We start from the raw sequence: 23,166 nt of genomic DNA, 5'->3' as shown, positions 1-23,166 counted from the left end.
ACACAGATCAGATCAGAGCTTTGACTATCATTGACATCTTCTACAATTGATTATTTCATTTAACAAGTTTGTTTTTAGGGGGATAATTTCATCACATGTTGAAATACAAAACCCCCATGTTATAGTTGAATGATGATACAACCTAATCTAGTCTGTCTAGTCTTTGACTATCATTGACAACTTCTAGTTGATTATCTCTGCATTTAATCTTTACAACCTAATCTTTGTCTTCTCTGCACGGTAATTTCATCACATGTTAGTCAAAACTGCACGTTATAGTAATCTTTACAATATATTCCAGTCTGTCTAGTCTCTGCACGGTAATCTTTACAACCTAATCTAGTCTGTCTAGTCTCTGCACGGTAATCTTTACAACCTAATCTAGTCTGTCTAGTCTCTGCACGGTAATCTTTACAACCTAATCTAGTCTGTCTAGTCTCTGCACGGTAATCTTTACAACCTAATCTAGTCTGTCTAGTCTCTGCACGGTAATCTTTACAACCTAATCTAGTCTGTCTAGTCTCTGCACGGTAATCTTTACAACCTAATCTAGTCTGTCTAGTCTCTGCACGGTAATCTTTACAACCTAATCTAGTCTGTCTAGTCTCTGCACGGTAATCTTTACAACCTAATCTAGTCTGTCTAGTCTCTGCACGGTAATCTTTACAACCTAATCTAGTCTGTCTAGTCTCTGCACGGTAATCTTTACAACCTAATCTAGTCTGTCTAGTCTCTGCACGGTAATCTTTACAACCTAATCTAGTCTGTCTAGTCTCTGCACGGTAATCTTTACAACCTAATCTAGTCTGTCTAGTCTCTGCACGGTAATCTTTACAACCTAATCTAGTCTGTCTAGTCTCTGCACGGTAATCTTTACAACCTAATCTAGTCTGTCTAGTCTCTGCACGGTAATCTTTACAACCTAATCTAGTCTGTCTAGTCTCTGCACGGTAATCTTTACAACCTAATCTAGTCTGTCTAGTCTCTGCACGGTAATCTTTACAACCTAATCTAGTCTGTCTAGTCTCTGCAGGGTAATCTTTACAACCTAATCTAGTCTGTCTAGTCTCTGCAGAGTAATCTTTACAACCTAATCCAGTCTGTCTAGTCTCTGCACCTAATCTAGTTTCTCCCGGGTAACTTTACAACCTAATCTAGTTTCTCCCGGGTAACTTTACAACCTAATTGAGTCTCTGCCGGGTAACTTTACAACCTAATCTAGTCTCTGCAGGGTAACTTTACAACCTAATCTAGTCTCTGCAGGGTAACTTTACAACCTAATCTAGTCTCTGCAGGGTAATCTTTACAACCTAATCTAGTCTGTCTAGTCTCTGCAGGGTAATCTTTACAACCTAATCTAGTCTGTCTTGTCTCTGCAGGGTAATCTTTACAACCTAATCTAGTCTGTCTAGTCTCTGCAGGGTAATCTTTACAACCTAATCTAGTCTGTCTTGTCTCTGCAGGGTAATCTTTACAGCCGAATCTAGTCTCTGCAGGGTAGTCTTTACAACCTAATCTAGTCTGTCTAGTTCCTGCAGGGTAATCTTTACAATCTATTCCATTCTGTCTAGTCTCTGCAGGGTAATCTTTACAACCTATTTTTAGTCTCTCTGGTCTCTGCAGGGTAATCTTTACAACCTATTTCTAGTCTCTCTGCAGGGTAATCTTTAAAACCTATTTCTAGTCTCTCTGCAGGGTAATCTTTACAACCTATTTCTAGTCTCTCTGCAGGGTAATCTTTAGACTGATGTGTTGTGATCTTCACCAGACACATTCCTTCCTTCATCAGGCTTGGAGACATGGCCACTATTTAATTTAAATAACATAATGAAATAGCCATGTTCCACGATACACCTTATTGTTTCAAGAGTCGATTCACTCAATTGTTTTTATTTATTTATTTAACCTTTATTTAACTAGGTTAAATCACATATCAGCGGAATGTATAATTTTTTTAACAGCTATTTGTTATCATAATTACCATATTCCTCATAATTACCCTACCTCCTCCCTTCCTCATAATTACCATATTCCTCATAATTACCCTACCTCCTCCCTTCCTCAGAATTACCCTACCTCCTCCCTTCCTCATAATTACCCTACCTCCTCCCTTCCTCATAATTACCCTACCTCCTCCCTTCCTCATAATTACCCTACCTCCTCCCTTCCTCATAATTACCCTACCTCCTCCCTTCCTCATAATTACCCTACCTCCTCCCTTCCTCATAATTACCCTACCTCCTCCCTTCCTCATAATTACCATATTCCTCATAACTACCCCACTCCCCCCTTCCTCATAATTACCCTACCTCCTCCCTTCCTCATAATTACCATATTCCTCATAATTACCCTACTTCCTCCCATCCTCATAATTACCATATTCCTCATAACTACCCTATTCCCTCCCTTCCTCCTAATTACCCTACTTCCTCCCTCCTAATTACCCTACTTCCTCTCTAGCACATAATTACCCTACTTCCTCCATTCCTCATAAGGACCCTACTTCCTCTCTAGCACATAATTACCCTACTTCCTCCATTCCTCATAAGGACCCTACTTCCTCTCTAGCACATAATTACCCTACTTCCTCAAAGTAAAGAGAGTTGGCACTGTCACGGTGGCAGTTTGGTGGCCCCAAGTCTTCAATAACCCTTGCACTCCGCATACCTGGAGTAAGTATAACTCAAATGGTGGAAAGACGACGTTTGAGTGAGAGCAGAATTACATTTTATTTTTATTTATTTTACCTTTATTTAACTAGGCAAGTCAGTTAAGAACAAATTCTTATTTTCAATGACGGCCTAGGAACAGTGGGTTGCCTGTTCAAGGGCAGAACGACAGATTTTGTACCTTGTCAGCTCAGGGGTTTGAACTTGCAACCTTCCGGTTACTAGACCAACGCTCTAACCACTAGGCCATCAAGTCTCATAGATCATCTCTTATGACAGATTGTGTATCTTTATTTGCAAATAAATGTCTGTTCTTCAGTGTTTTTGTGTGTGTGTGTGGGAGGGAGCGAGACAGAGGGAGCGAGAGAACAAGAATGTGCTTTTGTGTTTGTGGCTGTATGTCTACATCAAGAGAGAGTTTGTTGTCAAGGAGGGACAGAGTAAGGTATTTAATTTACAACCTACTCTTCTTTTCTGTATAGGTTAACGGATGTGTGTACTTACTCACAGAGAAAGTGTGAGATGGGGACTTGTTTCTGTTAACTGATGTGTGTACTTACTCACAGAGATAAAGTGTGAGATGAGGACTTGTTTCTGTTAACTGATGTGTGTACTTACTCACAGAGATAAAGTGTGAGATGAGGACTTGTTTCTGTTAACTGATGTGTGTACTTACTCACAGAGATAAAGTGTGAGATGAGGACTTGTTTCTGTTAACTGATGTGTGTACTTACTCACAGAGATAAAGTGTGAGATGAGGACTTGTTTCTGTTAACTGATGTGTGTACTTACTCACAGAGATAGTGTGAGATGGGGACTTGTTTCTGTTAACGGATGTGTGTACTTACTCACAGAGATAAAGTGTGAGATGGGGACTTGTTTCTGTTAACTGATGTGTGTACTTACTCACAGAGATAAAGTGTGAGATGGGGACTTGTTTCTGTTAACTGATGTGTGTACTTACTCACAGAGATAAAGTGTGAGACGGGGACTTGTTTCTGTTAACTGATGTGTGTACTTACTCACAGAGAAAGTGTGAGATGGGGACTTGTTTCTGTTAACTGATGTGTGTACTTACTCACAGAGAAAGTGTGAGATGGGGACTTGTTTCTGTTAACTGATGATTGTGTACTTGGAGACAGAGATAAATGTGAGATGGGGACTTGTTTCTGTTAACGGATGTGTGTACTTACTCACAGAGATAAAGTGTGAGATGGGGACTTGTTTCTGTTAACTGATGTTTGTGTACTTACTCACAGAGATAAAGTGTGAGATGAGGACTTGTTTCTGTTAACTGATGTGTGTACTTACTCACAGAGATAAAGTGTGAGATGAGGACTTGTTTCTGTTAACTGATGTGTGTACTTACTCACAGAGATAAAGTGTGAGATGAGGACTTGTTTCTGTTAACTGATGTGTGTACTTACTCACAGAGATAAAGTGTGAGACGGGGACTTGTTTCTGACCCTCTGTGATGGTGTAGAAGAGCATATCTTCTACCTCTGAGAAGAGACCCTTCCCACTGCTCCTACATATACATACAGTGAAGAGGGAAATTGTCAGATTTAAACAACACAGAAATACACAACTTGATTGGCTATTTATAAAGAGTAATGGATGATTGAGGAGAATGGAGACAAGCCATGTTTTGAATATACAATAACATAGGCCTATATGTGATTCACGCACACACACAGTAAATTAATATCTGCCAATCAATACATAACACAAATTAACTGTCTGAACTGGAACAATAAAAACACAAACTCACAGTTTGGAAAGCACGTGGTCCATGTCTGAGGTTATTCCGATGCGGTGCTGATCTGTTGAGCTTGTGTTGAAATATTGTGCCGGTTGAACTTTAATATTACGACGACAACACGGTAATAAACAGTTGTAAGAAGACTTTTTAAAAACGATTTTAGTCGTGTCTTTCAAAGCTTCAACAGCTGCTGCGTTGGTCACCCGTAATATTTTCAAACAGTGCATGGTTACACTAACTTTACAAAAATAAAAGCATTTAAGGATAAATAACTGCCTTCGGATACTTTTTCCGTTACTTTCTCCACTATTTACCCTTAGTCTGAAGTCCGTTCTGGTCAACCGACTACAGGTATCTAGGCAGCAATCTCGTTCTCGCGTTCGAAACTTGTCATGAGCGCACAAGAGGAAAACTGCGCCGATGACGTCGGAGTGTGTATTTATAGCAGATCAACTTGGCTGCTGAGGAGCAAGGAAACCCCCAGGTCAGCTAAAACCATTGACAACAACTACAGTGCCCTTTTCAAATGATAATGTTATAAATATAAATGTTTAGAACTATTTGGTTTTAATATTATCAAGTTGAAGAGCATAGTCAGAACATCTGAGTGATACAGTAAATAACTGCATGCTTTTCATGATATGTAAACTTCAACTGATAATTTTTTCCATTTGTCATGTAATGCTAAGCAAACAATATGTGTAATTCATCTTGCTTCATCAGATATTAGACTTTCAGAAAGAGCTTGGTAAGTTCTCCTGGTAAAGTTCAGTCGGACTACTGTCATCACCACTACAGTATATGAAAAGCAAATCAAACAATATCTGGATATAGCCATCTAGTTTATACCCTGAAAGTTATCTTGTTAACTAGCCATATTAACGTGATCTATTATTAGCTAGCTAACTATCAAGCAAATTAGACGTGGTCCATCAGTCAATGTAGGCTATCATGTATGTCTGCAGCGATTCTTAAATGCTACTAAAATCAATGTTAATCAATGTTGAAAGGGGGAAAACGTTAGCTAACTTCGCTAGGTAGGCCTACGTTGATTGTAGAAAAAGTGCATTAGGTCTACTTACCACTGTTAAGCCAACTGTACGTTTCTACCGGTAAGCTTGTAAAGTGAACACATTATCCGCCAACAGTAACGTTACAACGGCAAAATGCTGATCATTTGTTTTATTTTTTATTTATTCGTTATTTTACCAGGTAAATTGACTGAGAACACGTTGTCATTTACAGCAACGACCTGGGGAATAGTTACAGGGGAGAGGAGGGGGATGAATGAGACAATTGTAAACTGGGGATTATTAGGTCATGTAGATAATGTGTTATTTGTTTTGAATGGAATACTCAGACATTTGTAGTTTTAACTACGCTCTTAAACAGGTAGTCAAAAGGGGCAAATCAAGCGCTCTGCACCTGTGGACCAAACCGCGTTGCGTGCCGGAGCGTTGCAAACAGAAATGTACGCTACAGATGTGCTGTTCGCGAAAGATTTTGTATTTTTGAACGACTCCTTTTACTAAATCGAGAGTCATGAATAATTTTTTTCCTGAGTGACTCGTTCATTTTGTCGTTCGTCTGACCTGCTGACCGCAGTGACTATACAGCAGGATTTAATACGCTCTCTGGCTCATGGCTCCAGAGACTTGCTCCGACAAAAACATCCGTACAATAGATCAAGTTGCACTGCAGACAGCAATAATATCATAGAGAAGAAAAATACATGTTTAGAACTGGTAATTGATCGCATGGTGCAATAATAAATTATGGACACAGCTTTGTAGAACCAAAAACATACAAGTCTGCATGCTTTTGACATTACTGACTCAAATGAACGAAATTAGTCAATCAGAATATTCGTTATTTTTACTGAAGTTATTAAAAAGAGCCAAACTTCCCATTACTAATTTACACGTACATGTTATTCACTCATTTCATCCAAACTGCTTGCGAGCTTCAACGTGGTCCGTATTGACAGACGCTAAAGTACAACTTGTTCTATCACTGAGGAAGAGAGGCGCAATTCGGCGGAAAATATGTCTCCATCCAGCAGGTGGCGTTATTTCGTTGTTTCGCCCACTAAAGCAAGGACTTTTGTATGGAGGTCAATGAGTGTCAAATTTGGTCATTCCAAAAATATATATTTGCTATTTGAGGTTGTTTTAAGCCAATATAAGTTTCGTAATGCTTAATTCGTTACGAGTTTACTAATATAAGTAGGACAACTTCTAGTGTCTCTCTCCATTGAAGACAGGCGGTTGTCGTCACCCACCCTCATCGAATATTCAAAAGATGATTACAATAAGGAGATGTATGCACCAATCCAGAGAAAGGATAGGCGGCTAGACAGCCCGCCCTGTCACTGTGGACAACGACTCCCATTGTTAGGGCGGAGCGATGTGTATCTTGTAAGTATATCCATTAACGTTGGTTCTATTTTAGATGCTTGTTGAGCTGCAAGTCCTGCCTCTCCCATCTACTAATTGGTTTGTAGGACATACTGTTCTCATGTGGGTGATTGAAAAATGTACGAGGTACACACTCCAGTTCAGTCAGCACAGCGACCAATGGGAAAGTACTGTACAATCAAGCTTGAAGACATGGCATATTCTGGCAGATGACAAACACAAGGTTTGATGCCAAATATATAATGTATTTGAATACTCACGTATCTGCATCATGTAACCATTAACCAACATGTCACTTTGTTTATAATGAACCGATTTAGGCAGAGGCTACAGAGCAGAGCAGACATACTGTACGATGAACTGTTTGGTTAAATCAACAGAACAATATATATTTTTTTTAACCTTTATTTTATTAGGCAAGTCAGTGAAGAACAAATTCTTATTTTCAATGACGGCCTAGTGGGTTAACTGCCTGTTCAGGGGCAGAACGGCAGATTTGTACCTTGTCAGCTCAGGGGTTTGAACTTGCAACCTTCCGGTTACTAGTCCAACGCTCTAACCACTAGGTTACCCTGCTGACCGCAGTGACTATACAGCAGGATTTAATACGCTCTCTGGCTCATGGCTCCAGAGACTTGCTCTGACAAAACATCCGTACAATAGATGGTTCCTATAGGCTATGTTTTGAAATACTTTGACCAACTCACAGTAGGGAGAAATCCTAACAGGCTGACAATGAGACGATGAGCTTTAAAAATCATGAATTGGTCTCATTTTATTATTTGTGTTCATATAATGGACATCAGTTCTTCCAGCCTTATTGAATGATGTTCAAACTGCTTGTTGTCGGTAATAAAGCTTTTGCCTGTAAAACTTTAAATATTGCTTGAAATTAAGCAAGATAAATAATGGTGACAAAAAAAGGCACAGTATGTTCCCAAACATAACTATTAAAACTATATGTTTTCTTTCATAACTCTAGGATATAATCTAGCTTCAAAACACAGACAGTATGCCTGTAAAGAAATGCATTGAATTAAGTTTCAGGTAAAATAGTGTGGACTACTCTACATTCTGTACATTTAAACTCAAAACAATATACTGTTTTTTTATTGTTTAGTATAGGATTGCATTATGTATTGTATTAACTATTTTAAATGCAACTCTACACACTCTTAGCAGGACGTGGCATCACCAGTTTCAGCCCAATATCGATGACACAGGATGGCATGTAAGAGAGAGGGATCCATCCAAACTTGGCGTCCCAGCCGGCACTGTAGCGGGTTCGGGGGTAGGAAGACATCAAGGCATGCTCCATGCAGTTAGTCACTTTACTCAGGTCAGAGTCACAAGATGCATTCATGATCAACCTTTGGATCTGGATGTCTGGATCGGTTTGGGGGGGAAGAGGATATTGTTAAAACTGTTAGGAATTTGTACGGCCAATGGGAGGACGACAGAGGAGAGAGGAGAGCAGAGGAGAAAAGAAAAGTGAAGAGGAGAGGGGTTGAAGCCAGAAACCAATTGGATGATAAGCTGGATGTAGCATGATAGCCAGGATGGTCGTGAGACAAATGTCAATGGGATTTTCTACTAATGAGATTTAGCTACAAATTCCATTGACACTTAAACAAGACTAGAGGTTTTAACCAGGGGTTGGAACAAATTATTTTCCAATCGTTTCGTTCTGAACAGAACTATAATAATTTTTGTTCGTGCCATTCCACTGTTCCGACCAGTAAAATAAAGTTCTGGACCAGTTTCTATTGTTATTTTCTGTTCTTTTTTAAACCTCCTGAAATCGTTATTTTTTTATTTTTTTTTCATTTAGCTTGACCCAAATATAACCCCCAATTATTATTATCAAAGAACATTAACTGGTTTCCACGCTTTTAAATAATTGTTCTGTTCCATAACAGTATAGAGATAACTTTCGTAATCCCCAGTTCTGATTTGCTTCCTCCCCCCAAAAATGGGGTTCTGTTCCCTGAACCGGTTCCAACCCCTGGTTTTAACCCTGTGTGTGAAAGACAGGACCGTGGTTTATTCCAACGTCTCATCCGACAGATGACCTTCTTCTTCTGCTACTACTACCACTGCCGCTACCACTTCTACTAACACCACTACCACTTCTACTGCTACTACTACTACCACTTCTACTGCTACTACTACTACCACTTCTACTGCTACTACTACCACTGCCGCTACCACTTCTACTAACACCACTACCACTTCTACTGCTACTACTACTACCACTTCTACTGCTACTACTACCACTTCTACTGCTACTACTACTACCACTTCTACTGCCACTACTACTACCACTTCTACTGCTACTACTACTACCACTTCTACTGCTACTACTACTACCACTTCTACTACTACTACTACTACCACTTCTACTGCTACTACTACTTCCACTTCTACTGCTACTACCACTTCTACTGCTACTACTACTACCACTTCTACTGCTACTACTACCACTTCTACTGCTACTACTACCACTTCTACTACTACCACTTCTACTGCTACTACTACTACCACTTCTACTGCTACTACCACTTCTACTACTACTACCACTTCTACTACTACTACCACTTCTACTGCTACTACTAATCAAATCAAATCAAATTTATTTATATAGCCCTTCGTACATCAGCTGATATCTCAAAGTGCTGTACAGACACCCAGCCTAAAACCCCAAACAGCAAACAATGCAGGTGTAAAAGCACGGTAAAAGTACTACTACTACTACCACTTCTACTGCTACTACTACTACCACTTCTACTGCTACTACTACTACTACCACTTCTACTGCTACTACTACTACTACCACTTCTACTGCTACTACTACCACTTCTTCTGCTACTACTACTACCACTTCTACAACTACCACTTCTACTGCTACTACTACTACTACCACTTCTACTGCTACTACTACTACTACCACTTCTACTGCTACTACTACTGCTACTACTACTACTACTACCACTTCTACTGCTACTACTACTACTACTACTTCTACTGCTACTACTACTACCACTTCTACTACTACTACCACTTCTTCTGCTACTACTACTACTACCACTTCTTCTGCTACTACTACTACTACCACTTCTACTGCTACTACTACTACCACTTCTACTGCTACTACTACTACCACTTCTTCTGCTACTACTACTACTACTACCACTTCTACTGCTACTACTACTACCACTTCTACTGCTACTACTAGTACCACTTCTTCTGCTACTACTACTACTACTTCTACTACTACTACTACCACTTCTACTGCTACTACTACTACCACTTCTTCTGCTACTACTACTACCACTTCTACTGCTACTACCACTTCTACTGCTACTACTACTACCACTTCTTCTGCTACTACTACTACCACTTCTTCTGCTACTACTACTACCACTTCTACTGCTACTACTACTACCACTTCTACTGCTACTACTACTACCACTTCTACTGCTACTACTACTACCACTTCTACTGCTACTACCACTTCTTCTGCTACTACTACTACTACCACTTCTACTGCTACTACTACTACCACTTCTACTGCTACTACTACTACCACTTCTGCTACTACTACTACCACTTCTACTGCTACTACTACTACCACGTCTACTGCTACTACTACTGCCACGTCTACTGCTACTACTACTACCACTTCTACTGCTACTACTACTACCACTTCTACCACTTCTACTGCTACTACTACCACCACTTCTTCTGCTACTACTACTACCACTTCTACTGCTACTACCACTTCTTCTGCTACTACTACCACTTCTACTGCTACTACCACTTCTACTGCTACTACTACTACTACTCTTCTTCTGTTACTACGACTACCACTTCTACTGCTACTACTACTACCACTTCTACTGCTACCACTTCTCTACTGCTACCACTTCTACTGCTACCACTTCTACTGCTGCTACTACCACCACTGCCACTTCTACTACTACCACTTCTACTACTACTACCACCACCACTTCTACTACTACCACTTCTACTACTACTACCACCACCACTTCTACTACTACTACCACCACTTCTACTGATACTACTACTACCACCACTTCTACTGCTGCTACTACCACTTCTACTGCTACAATACTACCACCACTTTTACTACTACTACTACCACCACTTCTACTACTACAACCACTTCTACTGCTACTACCACTTCTACTGCTGCTACTACCACCACTACCACTTCCACTGCTACTACTACTACTACCACCACTACTACCACTTCTACTGCTGCTACTACTACCACTTCTACTGCTGCTGCTACTACTACCACTTCTACTGCTACTACTACTACCACTTCTACTGCTGCTACTACCACCACTACCACTTCTACTACTACTACCACCACTACTACCACTTCTACTGCTGCTGCTACTACTACCACCACTACCACTTCTACTGCTGCTACTACTACCACTTCTACTGCTGCTGCTACTACTACCACCACCACCACCACTTCTACTGCTGCTGCTACTACCACTTCTACTGCTGCCGCTACTACCACCACTACTAACACTTCTACTGCTGCTGCTACCACCACCACTACCACTTCTACTGCTGCTACTACTACCACTTCTACTGCTGCTGCTACTACCACTTCTACTGCTGCTACTACTACAACTTCTACTGCTGCTGCTACTACTACCACCACTACTACCACTTCTACTGCTGCTACTACCACCACTACCACTTCTACTGCTACTACTACTACCACTACCACTTCTACTGCTACTACTACTACCACTACCACTTCTACTGCTACTACTACTACTACCACCACTACTACCACTTCTACTGCTGCTGCTACTACTACTACCACCACTACTACCACTTCTACTGCTACTGCTACTACCACTTCTACTGCTGCTGCTACTACCACCGCCACTTCTACTGCTACTACTACTACCACTACCACTTCTACTGCAGCTGCTACCACCACTACCACTTCTGCTGCTGCTGCTACTACCACCACCACTTCTACTGCTGCTACTACCACTTCTACTGCTACTACTACCACCACTACAACTTCTACTGCTGCTACTACCACCACTACCACTTCTACTGCTGCTACTACCACCACTACCACTTCTACTGCTACTACTACCACCACTACCACTTCTACTGCTACTGCTACTACCACTTCTACTGCTGCTGCTACTACCACCACCACTACCACTTCTACCACTTCTACCACTTCTACTGCTACTACCACTTCTACTACTACTGCTGCTACTACCACCACCACTACCACTTCTACTGCTGCTACTACCACCACTACCACTTCTACTGCTACTACCACTTCTACTACTACTGCTGCTACTACCACCACCACTACCACTTCTACTGCCGCTACTACCACCACTACCACTTCTACTGCTACTACCACTTCTACTACTACTGCTGCTACTACCACCACCACTACCACTTCTACTGCCGCTACTACCACTTCTACTGCTGCTACTACCACCACTACCACTTCTACTGCTACTACTACTACCACCACTGCTGCTACTACCACTTCTACTGCTGCTACTACTACTACTACCACTTCTACTACTACTACTACCACTTCTACTGCTGCTACTACCACTTCTACTGCTGCTGCTACTACCACCACTACCACTGCTACTACCACCACTACCACTGCTACTACCACCACTACCACTTCTACTGCTGCTACTACTACCACTTCTACTGCTGCTGCTACTACTACCACTACCACTACCACTAACAACACTACCACTTCTACTGCTACTACCACCACTACCACTTCTACTGCTACTGCTACTACCACCACTACCGCCTTCTACTGCTGCTACTACTACCACTTCTACTGCTGCTGCTACTACTACCACTTCCACTGCTACTACTACTACTACCACCACTACTACCACTTCTACTGCTGCTACTACTACCACTTCTACTGCTGCTGCTACTACTACCACTTCTACTGCTACTGCTACTACCACTTCTACTGCTGCTACTACCACCACTACCACTTCTACTACTACTACCACCACTACTACCACTTCTACTGCTGCTGCTACTACCACCACTACCACTTCTACTACTACTACTACTACCACCACTACCACCACTTCTACTGCTACTGCTACTGCTACTACCACTTCTACTGCTGCTGCTACTACCACCACCACCACCACTTCTACTGCTGCTGCTACTACCACTACCTGCCGCTACTACCACCACTACTACACTTCTACTGCTGCTACTACCACCACCACTACCACTTCTACTGCTGCTACTACTACCACTTCTTCTGCTGCTGCTACTACTACCACCACTACTGCTACTTCTACTACTGCTACTACCACCACTACCACTTCTACTGCTACTACTACTACCACTACCACTTCTACTGCTACTACTACTACCACTTCCACTTCTACTACTACTCTACCACCACTACTACCACTACTACTGCTGCTGCTACTACCACCACTACCACTTCTACTGCTGCTACTACTACCACCACTACTACCACTACTACTACTACTGCACTACCACTTCTACTGCTGCTACTACTACCGCCACTTCTACTGCTACTACTACTACTACTACCACCACTACCACTTCTACTGCAGCTGCTACCACCACCACTTCTACTGCTACTACTACTACCACCACCACTTCTACTGCTGCTACTACCACTTCTACTGCTGCTACTACCACCACCACTTCTACTACTGCTACTACCACTTCTACTGCTACTACTACCACCACTACAACTTCTACTGCTGCTACTACCACCACCACTTCTACTGCTGCTACTACCACTTCTACTGCTACTACTACCACCACTACAACTTCTACTGCTGCTACTACCACCACTACCACTTCTACTGCTGCTACTACCACCACTACCACTTCTACTGCTACTACTACCACCACTACCACTTCTACTGCTACTGCTACTACCACTTCTACTGCTGCTGCTACTACCACCACCACTACCACTGCTACCACTGCTACTACCACCACTACCACTTCTACTGCTACTACCACTTACCACTACTACTGCTGCTACTACCACCACCACTACCACTTCTACTGCTGCTACTACCACCACTACCACTTCTACTGCTACTACCACCACCACTACCACTTCTACTGCTACTACCACCACCACTACCACTTCTACTACCACCACTACCACTTCTACTGCTACTACCACTTCTACTACTACTGCTGCTACTACCACCACCACTACCACTTCTACTGCCGCTACTACCACTTCTACTGCTGCTGCTACCACCACTACCACTTACTACTGCTACTACTACCACTACCACTTCTACTGCAGCTGCTACCACCACTACCACTTCTACTGCTGCTGCTACTACTACCACTTCTACTGCTACTGCTACTACCACCTACTGCTACCACTACCACCACTACCACTACTACTACTACTACCACCACTACTACCACTTCTACTGCTGCTGCTACTACCACCACTACCACTTCTACTGCTGCTGCTACTACTACCACCACTACTACCACTTCTACTGCTACTGCTACTACCACTTCTACTGCTGCTGCTACTACCCACCACCACCACCACTTCTACTGCTGCTGCTACTACTACCACTTCTACTGCTACTGCTACTACCACTTCTACTGCTGCTACTACCACCACTACCACTTCTACTACTACTACCACCACTACTACCACTTCTACTGCTGCTGCTACTACTACTACCACTTCTACTGCTGCTGCTACTACTACCACCACCACCACCACTTCTACTGCTGCTGCTACTACCACTTCTACTGCTGCCGCTACTACCACCACTACTAACACTTCTACTGCTGCTGCTACCACCACCACTACCACTTCTACTGCTGCTACTACTACAACTTCTACTGCTGCTGCTACTACTACCACTACTACTGCTGCTACTACCACCACTACCACTTCTACTGCTACTACTACTACCACTACCACTTACTGCTACTACTACTACCACTTCTACTGCTACTACTACTCCTACCACCACTACTACCACTTCTACTGCTGCTGCTACTACCACCACTACCACTTCTACTGCTGCTGCTACTACTACCACTACTGCTACTGCTACTACCACCACTGCTGCTGCTACTACCGCCACTTCTACTACTACTACTACTACCACCACTACCACTTCTGCAGCTGCTACTACCACTACCACTTCTACTGCTGCTACTACTACCACCACCACTTCTACTGCTGCTACTACCACTTCTACTGCTACTACTACCACCACTACAACTTCTACTGCTGCTACTACCACCACTACCACTTCTACTGCTACTACTACCACCACTACCACTTCTACTGCTACTACTACCACCACTACCACTTCTACTACTACTACTACTACCACTTCTACTGCTGCTGCTACTACCACCACCACTACCACTTCTACCACTTCTACTACCACCACTACCACTTCTACTACTACTACCACTTCTACTACTACTGCTGCTACTACCACCACCACTACCACTTCTACTGCCGCTACTACCACCACTACCACTTCTACTACTACTACCACCTCTTCTGCTACTACTACCACTTCTACTGCTACTACTACCACCACTACCACTTCTACTTCTACTACCACTTCTACTACTACTGCTGCTACTACCACCACCACTACCACTTCTACTGCCGCTACTACCACTTCTACTGCTGCTACTACCACCACTACCACTTCACTGCTACTACCACTTCTACCACTGCTACTACCACTTCTACTGCTGCTACTACCACCACTACCACTTCTACTACCACCACTACCACTGCTACTACTACTACTACCACTTCTACTGCTGCTACTACTACCACTTCTACTGCTGCTGCTACTACCACCACTACCACTTCTACTGCTGCTACTACTACCACTTCTACTGCTGCTGCTACTACTACCACTACCACTTCTACTGCTACTGCTACTAACAACACTACCACTTCTACTGCTACTACCACCACTACCACTTCTACTGCTGCTGCTACTACCACCACTACCACTTCTACTGCTACTACTACCACCACTTCTACTGCTACTGCTACTACTACTACTGCTACTTACACTTATCCAGGTATCTGTCTCCGTAGCTGGCCTTTACTTCAGGTATGAGCTGGTTCCACAGACGATGCAGCTCTCTCTCAATGGGATCCAGACTGGTAACCGCTGTCTTAAAGAAACCTGGTTCAATGATGCACACCTTGATCCCAAAGTAGTGGATATCCCTCCTTTGGAAAATGTAGACATCAATGTTTGGTTGGCATACATTCTCTAAAAACACTATGTTGCTCTTTAACATTGTATAATTTTGTATTATTGAATATTGTAGCTCAGTGAAATACAGTAGATTAAAGCAGACTATAAGAATCTAAGACAGGTAAATACCACAATACAGGTTTGGTTGAATTGAGCTTCGTGATGACTACTATATGTTGTTGTGATAGTACCTGGAATAATTAGCCTGCATTGTGGGCTTTCAAAGATCCAAACAAACTATAGTAGCCTACCTGAGGCAGTCTGAGAAGGACTCCACAGCGAACTTAGAGATGCAGTATCCCCCTCCGTTAGCCGCCACCCTACCCAGCACTGAGGCCACGTTGACAATCCTCCCCTGGGCCTGTTTGATGAGGGGCAGGAAGGTGAGGGTCATCTCTATCACCCCCGTCATGTTGACCTTCAGGGTACTGGTATAGTCCTCCATCCTCATCCACTCTGTGGGACCCATGGGCAGGGAGCGCCCCGCGTTGTTCACGATACCCCACAGTCCTGGGAGAGGGGGAGGACGAGAGAGAGAAATATGAAGATATTGTTATTAGTTAGTCAGAAATGTTTTCAGCTTTGGATTCACTGTGTATTTCAAGTCACATGCATCGGTTTTATTTGACACAACTGCTGTTTGAGTCATGGTTACAGCTAGGGCCTCTCTGACCAGACCAGGATAGGTTACCGCTAGGAAACAGAGTTACTAGTCAGGAATATAGTTGTAAAAAACTCCTGGCCCTAGCAGTGAGTAACATAAACCCCACTCCAGATGGTTTCTCACCGTTATCTCCAACCTCCTGCTTGGTGTACTCCATAGCTTTCTGTATACTGGCGGTGCTCGTCACGTCTAGGAGAACCGTCTTCAGGTGTGGCCCAGTCGCCCTGTTCAGATCATCAGCCCCTTTGTCTGTGAGACACCCAGCTATCACCCTGAACCCCCGCCGGTCTAGCCTCTTACAGAGCAAGTTCCCGAAGCCAGAGTCACAGCCCGTCACAAACACATACTTCTCCTTGACGTTCTCTACTTCCAGACTGTCTCTGTACAGCCAGCCTAGAGTCCACAGAACCACGAAGGTAGAAATGCCATACAGCCATAGATTATCCCTACTGGGGAAGGTGAGAGCACAGTGAGAGGTTGTAGGGTGAAATATGATGCTGATAATTTATTTTGCCCGATGTCATGTTTTTCTTTAGCATCACACCGGGCAAAGACCTTACATCAACATCTACGTTTAGTTGGTATTTGATTGAGTTGTCAACAAAGATGAAATCCACTTGAAGCCAACCAAACCTTGAAGTCCCTGAATCGTTGGTTTGTGTTTGAAATCTAAGTTGAAATGAGACAGAAAACTGTACGTAGATTGCTTTTTTTTCTCCAAATAGAATACATGGATGTTCACCATCAGTTATGTTGAAATATGACATTGATAGAATTTCATGCAGATACTTTGACATTCTTATGACATTGATTAAAAAGTGCGTGGGTGTTTTCATGCGGGTTTACATAGGCTTATTTCCAAAAGAACATCCTAGGAGTTAAATGGAATGATTAAATCTTACCCTAAATACTGGTACACAGAATCAATATCCATGATGAGGTCTGGGAGAGGATTTTATGGAGGTGTAGAAAAATTAATCCCTGCAGGAAGTGTTAGGAAATAACACACATTACAAAATGTTGTCAACGCTACCTGAGCAAGTCGTTCAGTCAAACCTGTCACTGTAGTCTACATGTCCTCTTGTAACATTGTATGCCGATCAGCTCCTTTATCTCTGTGCTTATTTACGTAAATATTCACTAAAGTGGTTATTGCCAGATACATGTTTGTTTGCCTTTTTTCATATTCTCAATGATGTTGTGGCACCCTCCCCCCGACCTTGTTTGTGTCCCAAATGGCACCCTATATAGTGCGCTACTGTTGACCAGAGGCCATATGACATCATGGAGAATCCAACAAAAGGCAAACAAACCTGTGGAACACTGACATTATCTCAAATGTTATCAGTGAACTGCCACTTGGCTAAAGTTTTATTTTTCATCATGACAGCAGAAGACTACAAATCATCGTAAAATCTTTGATGAAGAAAGGGAACTTTTTCATAGTTTTATCCTTCAAAGAAAATGGACTAAAACCCAAACATCCAGTGAAAGCCCCCCAAAATAACAACTCAGTGGAATCTGGAATACACTTTACCAGATGGCCTATTTTGACAAGGATCAGTTTTATCTGACATCTTAAAACATGTGTTTTTGCGCTTTCCAGTGAGGTATTTAAAGAATGATATGCATAATATGGGCAGTTGGTTTCTTCAGAGCACATGAGGAGTCTTGGGATAAGGCTCTTATAGATCTTATGAAACAAAGAGGCACTGGAACGAGGATAGGGGTTTAAGGCAGAGCTTTGATTGTTTTGTAGCAAAAACCCATTGCCTCTCTTCAAGCTTTTTAAGCCTCTCAAAACCTATTAGCCTCCCGGCAGACTTATTAAGCCTTGGGTGGAATAGATTGGGACATCCTGGGATCACACGGAAGAAAGGGACATACTGTATGTAAGCAAGGTGCACGGCGGACAAAGGAGGATTTTGGGGGTACAGTCCCACAAACACACCAATAAGAACACCTGTAGGAGGGGATATTGCCTGGTAACTACAGTATGTTAGCCATGAAATCACTCATTAAATGTCCATCACATAGGCCGACCGATTTCAATCATCACATCTCTGATATGTGATGGCAAGGGGACAGTAACTAGTGTGAGGGGACAGTAACTAGTGTGATGGCGAGGGGACAGTAACTAGTGTGATGGCGAGGGGACAGTAACTAGTGTGATGGCGAGGGGACAGTAACTAGTGTGAGAGGACAGTAACTAGTGTGAGGGGACAGTAACTAGTGTGAGGGGACAGTAACTAGTGCGAGGGGACAGTAACTAGTGCGAGGGGACAGTAACTAGTGTGAGGGGACAGTAACTAGTGTGATGGCGAAGGGACAGTAGCTAGTGTGATGGCGAGGGGACAGTAACTAGTGTGATGGCAAGGGGACAGTAACTAGTGTGAGGGGACAGTAACTAGTGTGATGGCGAAGGGACAGTAGCTAGTGTGATGGCGAGGGGACAGTAACTAGTGTGATGGCAAGGGGACAGTAACTAGTGTGATGGCGAGGGGACAGTAACTGGTGTGATGTCAAGGGGACAGTAACTAGTGTGATGGCGAGGGGACAGTAACTAGTGTGATAGCGAGGGGACAGTAACTAGTGTGATGGCGAGAGGACAGTAACTAGTGTGATGGCGAGAGGACAGTAACTAGTGTGATGGCGAGAGGACAGTAACTAGTGTGATGGCGAGAGGACAGTGAAATACTCTTATCCAGAGCGACTTACAATTAGTGAATTAATCGTAACATAGGTGAGAAAACATTTACCTTTATTTAACTAGGCAAGTCAAGAACAAATTCTTATTTTCAATTAACTGCCTGTTCAGGGGCAGAACGACAGATTTGTACCTTGTCAGCTCGGGGATTTGAACTTGCAACCTTTCGGTTACTAGTCCAATGCTCTAACCACTAGGCTACCCTGCCGCCCCATATCACAATAGTAGCAAGTACATTTCTTCCCTCAAAGTATTTATCAGTAATGTAATTGCTGTGTGCTGTGAGCACCTTCCCTTTTACACACACACACCAAGCCGCTCCCCCTGCCACTCACAGCAAGCCCCTCCCCCTGCCACACACCAAGCCCCTACCCCTGCTATTCACACCAAGCCCCTACCCCTGCTATTCACACCAAGCCCCTACCCCTGCTATTCACACAAAGCCCCTACCCCTGCTACTCACACCAAGCCCCTACCCCTGCTACTCACACCAAGCCCCTACCCCTGCTACTCACACCAAGCCCCTCCCCTGCTACACACCAAGCCCCTACCCCTGCTACTCACACCAAGCCCCTACCCCTGCTACTCACACCAAGCCCCTACCCCTGCTACTCACACCAAGCCCCTACCCCTGCTATTCACACCAAGCCCCTCCCCCTGTCACACACCAAGCCCCTACCCCTGCTACTCACACCAAGCCCCTACCCCTGCTACTCACACCAAGCCCATACCCCTGCTACTCACACCAAGCCCCTACCCCTGCTACTCACACCAAGCCCCTACCCCTGCTATTCACACCAAGCCCCTCCCCCTGCCACACACCAAGCCCCTACCCCTGCTATTCACACCAAGCCCCTACCCCTGCTATTCACACCAAGCCCCTACCCCTGCTACTCACACCAAGCCCCTACCCTTGTTACTCACACCAAGCCACTCACACCAAGTCCCCCCCCAATGCCATACACAACAAGCCCCTTCCACTCACAACAACAATGAGAGATCACATCTTCCTCACTGACAAATGGTTTCAACTCGCTATTTGCATTTGAGGTTTGGTCCAACAGAATCGGTCATATGGACAACAAGACACAGTCAGACATTATTGTACTGTCAATCTTTCTACCGATCCCCTTTTTATATCTCAACTCCTCAGATTGAGAGCAGACACTACTAAAACGGGAGTATCAATGAACATTGATTCTGGAAAAGTAATACTAAGTTTGTCGCACGCGGCATTGAGGTACCACGTACCGCTAGCAGCATTTTAGCCAAACGACTGTTATACTAGTGGTCTAACCTGTGTTTTTATAAATGAGCAATAAGCATAAAATACAATTATACAAGGAATTGGCATGTTCTCATTCTGAGAAATAAGATTTCAACAATTGACAAAGTGGACAGGCTACCATGCAGTTGAAACAGTTGGAGACAGACAGAAGGGTGTGTTCATAACAATTCAACTGTTCTCCCTTGTTAGCTAGCAGATAGATCCAAGTCGGAAAATAAAGATTAGCTGGCTACTCACTAGCATGTGGGCTTGTGCTTGAGATTATTGATTAGGAGACCTTTTCTATATAAACGCCTGCTTTAAGACGTTAGTCATTATTAGCATATGTGCATTATGCCTGGTTAAAACTATTTGTAACTGTTAGTAGGTCTTATGGTTGTGGAAGGCTTATATTTAGCCTATGTATACATTTTACAAACCCTGAATTCATTAGATTATTGCTGATTGTTTGAAAAGCAGTGTATTTGACCTTTAATTGTACAAACAAAGCTTATTTAGAGATGGCATAACAACAACAAATGGAGAACTTTTAGGTCATATCGCCGAGCCACATGACAAAGCGGAGCATATGAAACTGTCCTTATTTACTCACTTCCCCTCTGGATAATAACATTTGCAAATCAGTGCAAACACTTAGAAAGCCCGGTCCATTTAGAGCTTAACATTTATGTAAATCACTCAATAATAAATAATAATATATTACAATGGACACGTCATGCACCAGAACCAGCTATGTCACCTTGTTGGATTGGTTAGAACTTTACATGAATCACTTCAAAAATGCATTCAATGTAATTCAGTTTTAATTAGCTGATGATTATGTTAGAAATAAACTGCCAACCTACCTTATCCCTGAAATGAAAATGCCAACCTACCTGTTATCAGTGGTTTACTGTCTGCTCAGGTCTACCTCCTCTTCTCTCTCTCCGTCTCTGACAGTAACAGTTTGATCCCTGGAGCCTGTGTTGTGTCACTGTGTGTGACTGGCAGAGAAAGAGCTTTATCCCTGTAGTTTATCCTATAAGACAATCTGCAAACTGTGTGTAAACATGGACTATGTGTATGTGTGTGTACATGGACTGTGTATGTGTGTGTGTGTACATGGACTGTGTGTGTGTTGGGAATAAAGGTAGGTGGGGAGGAGGAATTATGGGCCCAGTAACTGTAATACATTCAGGGACCATTAAATTCTGGACATACATTTGTGATTTAAAAACAAAAAAAAAGATTAGTTGATGTCAAGACCAATCCATAGAAAATGTACATCTACCACTAGACTTTCATTATGTAGCTGTCAGTATGTACCATAGCACAATTGAGAGCATCCTGTCAGGCTGTATCACCGCCTGGTAAGGCAACAGAACCGTCCGCAACCGCATTGCTCTCCAGAGGGGGGTGCGGTCAGCCCAACGCATCACCGAGGGCCCGGTCAGCCCAACGCATCACCGAGGGCCTGGTCAGCCCAACGCATCCCCGACACTGCCTGTCCTCCAGGACATCTACAACACCCAGTGTCACAGGAAGGCCAAGATCATCAAGGACCTCAGCCACCCGAGCCACGGCCTGTTCACCCCACTACCATCGAGAAGATCATCAAGGACCTCAGCCACCCGAGCCACGTCCTGTTCACCCCACTACCATCGAGAAGATCATCAAGGACCTCAGCCACCCGAGCCACAGCCTGTTCACCCCGCTACCATCTAGAAGATCATCAAGGACCTCAGCCACCCGAGCAAGGGCCTGTTCACCCCGCTACCATCTAGAAGATCATCAAGGACCTCAGCCACCCGAGCAAGGGCCTGTTCACCCCGCTACCATCTAGAAGATCATCAAGGACCTCAGCCACCCGGTTCAGCTACATCTAGAAGCCTGTTCACCCTGTTCACCCCGCTACCATCTAGAAGATCATCAAGGACCTCAGCCACCCGAGCCACGGCCTGTTCACCCCGCTACCATCTAGAAGGAGGAGACAGTACAGGTGCATCAAGGCTGTGAATGAGAGACTGCTTCTATCTCCAGGCCATCAGACTGTTAAATAGTCACTACTAGCCGTAGTCACTGTTCTAAATCGGCTACAACCCTGTACTCTACCCTGCACCAGACTGCTGCCCCATGTACATAGTCATTGAACACGGGTCACTTTCATAATGTTTACATAATGTTTTACCAACTTCATATGCATTTACTGTATTCTAGTCATGGCTCATCCTTTATAACTAGTGCTGTACACACCTTTTCTATTCATATACTGTCTTTACACACCATTATATATCCTGAACTAAAATATAAAACGCACATCCAGCAATTTCAAAGATTTT

At 43.4% G+C, this 23,166-nt stretch overlaps 2 protein-coding genes across 6 annotated transcripts in view; both read right to left on the bottom strand.

Annotated features, from left to right (window-relative positions):
• Positions 1-4,849, bottom strand: part of LOC118400628 (glutaminase kidney isoform, mitochondrial-like) — a 31,822-nt gene extending 26,973 nt beyond the window's left edge. Inside the window, exons 1-2 of one of the 4 annotated variants that reach the window (XR_008074658.1) lie at positions 4,441-4,849; positions 4,101-4,197 (exon numbers count right to left, since the gene is read on the bottom strand). Coding sequence is in view for 1 of the 4 variants with exons in the window: in XM_052474061.1 (XP_052330021.1) it covers positions 4,101-4,197; positions 4,441-4,658 (315 nt within the window). In the remaining 3 variants the exon portion in view is untranslated. Of the gene's footprint in view, positions 1-3,637; positions 3,665-4,096; positions 4,198-4,440 lie in introns of those variants that run through there. The other 3 variants (XM_052474062.1, XM_052474061.1, XM_052474063.1) reach the window with 3 other exon arrangements.
• A 2,411-nt stretch (positions 4,850-7,260) lies between these two features.
• LOC118400627 (retinol dehydrogenase 7-like) lies at positions 7,261-21,871 on the bottom strand. 2 transcript variants are annotated; one of them, XM_035797650.2, is made up of 6 exons: positions 21,724-21,871; positions 17,756-17,834; positions 16,977-17,302; positions 16,441-16,699; positions 15,998-16,161; positions 7,261-8,234 (listed from the first exon to the last, which is right to left on the bottom strand). In XM_035797650.2, the coding sequence occupies exons 2-6, from the start codon at positions 17,785-17,787 to the stop codon at positions 8,014-8,016; spliced, it is 1,002 nt and encodes a 333-aa protein (XP_035653543.1). In that variant the 5' UTR covers positions 17,788-17,834; positions 21,724-21,871; the 3' UTR covers positions 7,261-8,013. The 2 variants fall into 2 exon arrangements, with proteins under 2 accessions (XP_035653543.1, XP_035653544.1); XM_035797651.2 differs by having other exon boundaries at positions 16,977-17,299.
• Positions 21,872-23,166: the final 1,295 nt, after the last annotated feature.

The sequence above is a fragment of the Oncorhynchus keta genome, chromosome 21 (genome assembly GCF_023373465.1).
Source record: "Oncorhynchus keta strain PuntledgeMale-10-30-2019 chromosome 21, Oket_V2, whole genome shotgun sequence".
Classification (NCBI taxonomy): Eukaryota; Metazoa; Chordata; class Actinopteri; order Salmoniformes; family Salmonidae; genus Oncorhynchus; species Oncorhynchus keta.
This window is presented reverse-complemented; position numbering and strand designations above follow the sequence as displayed.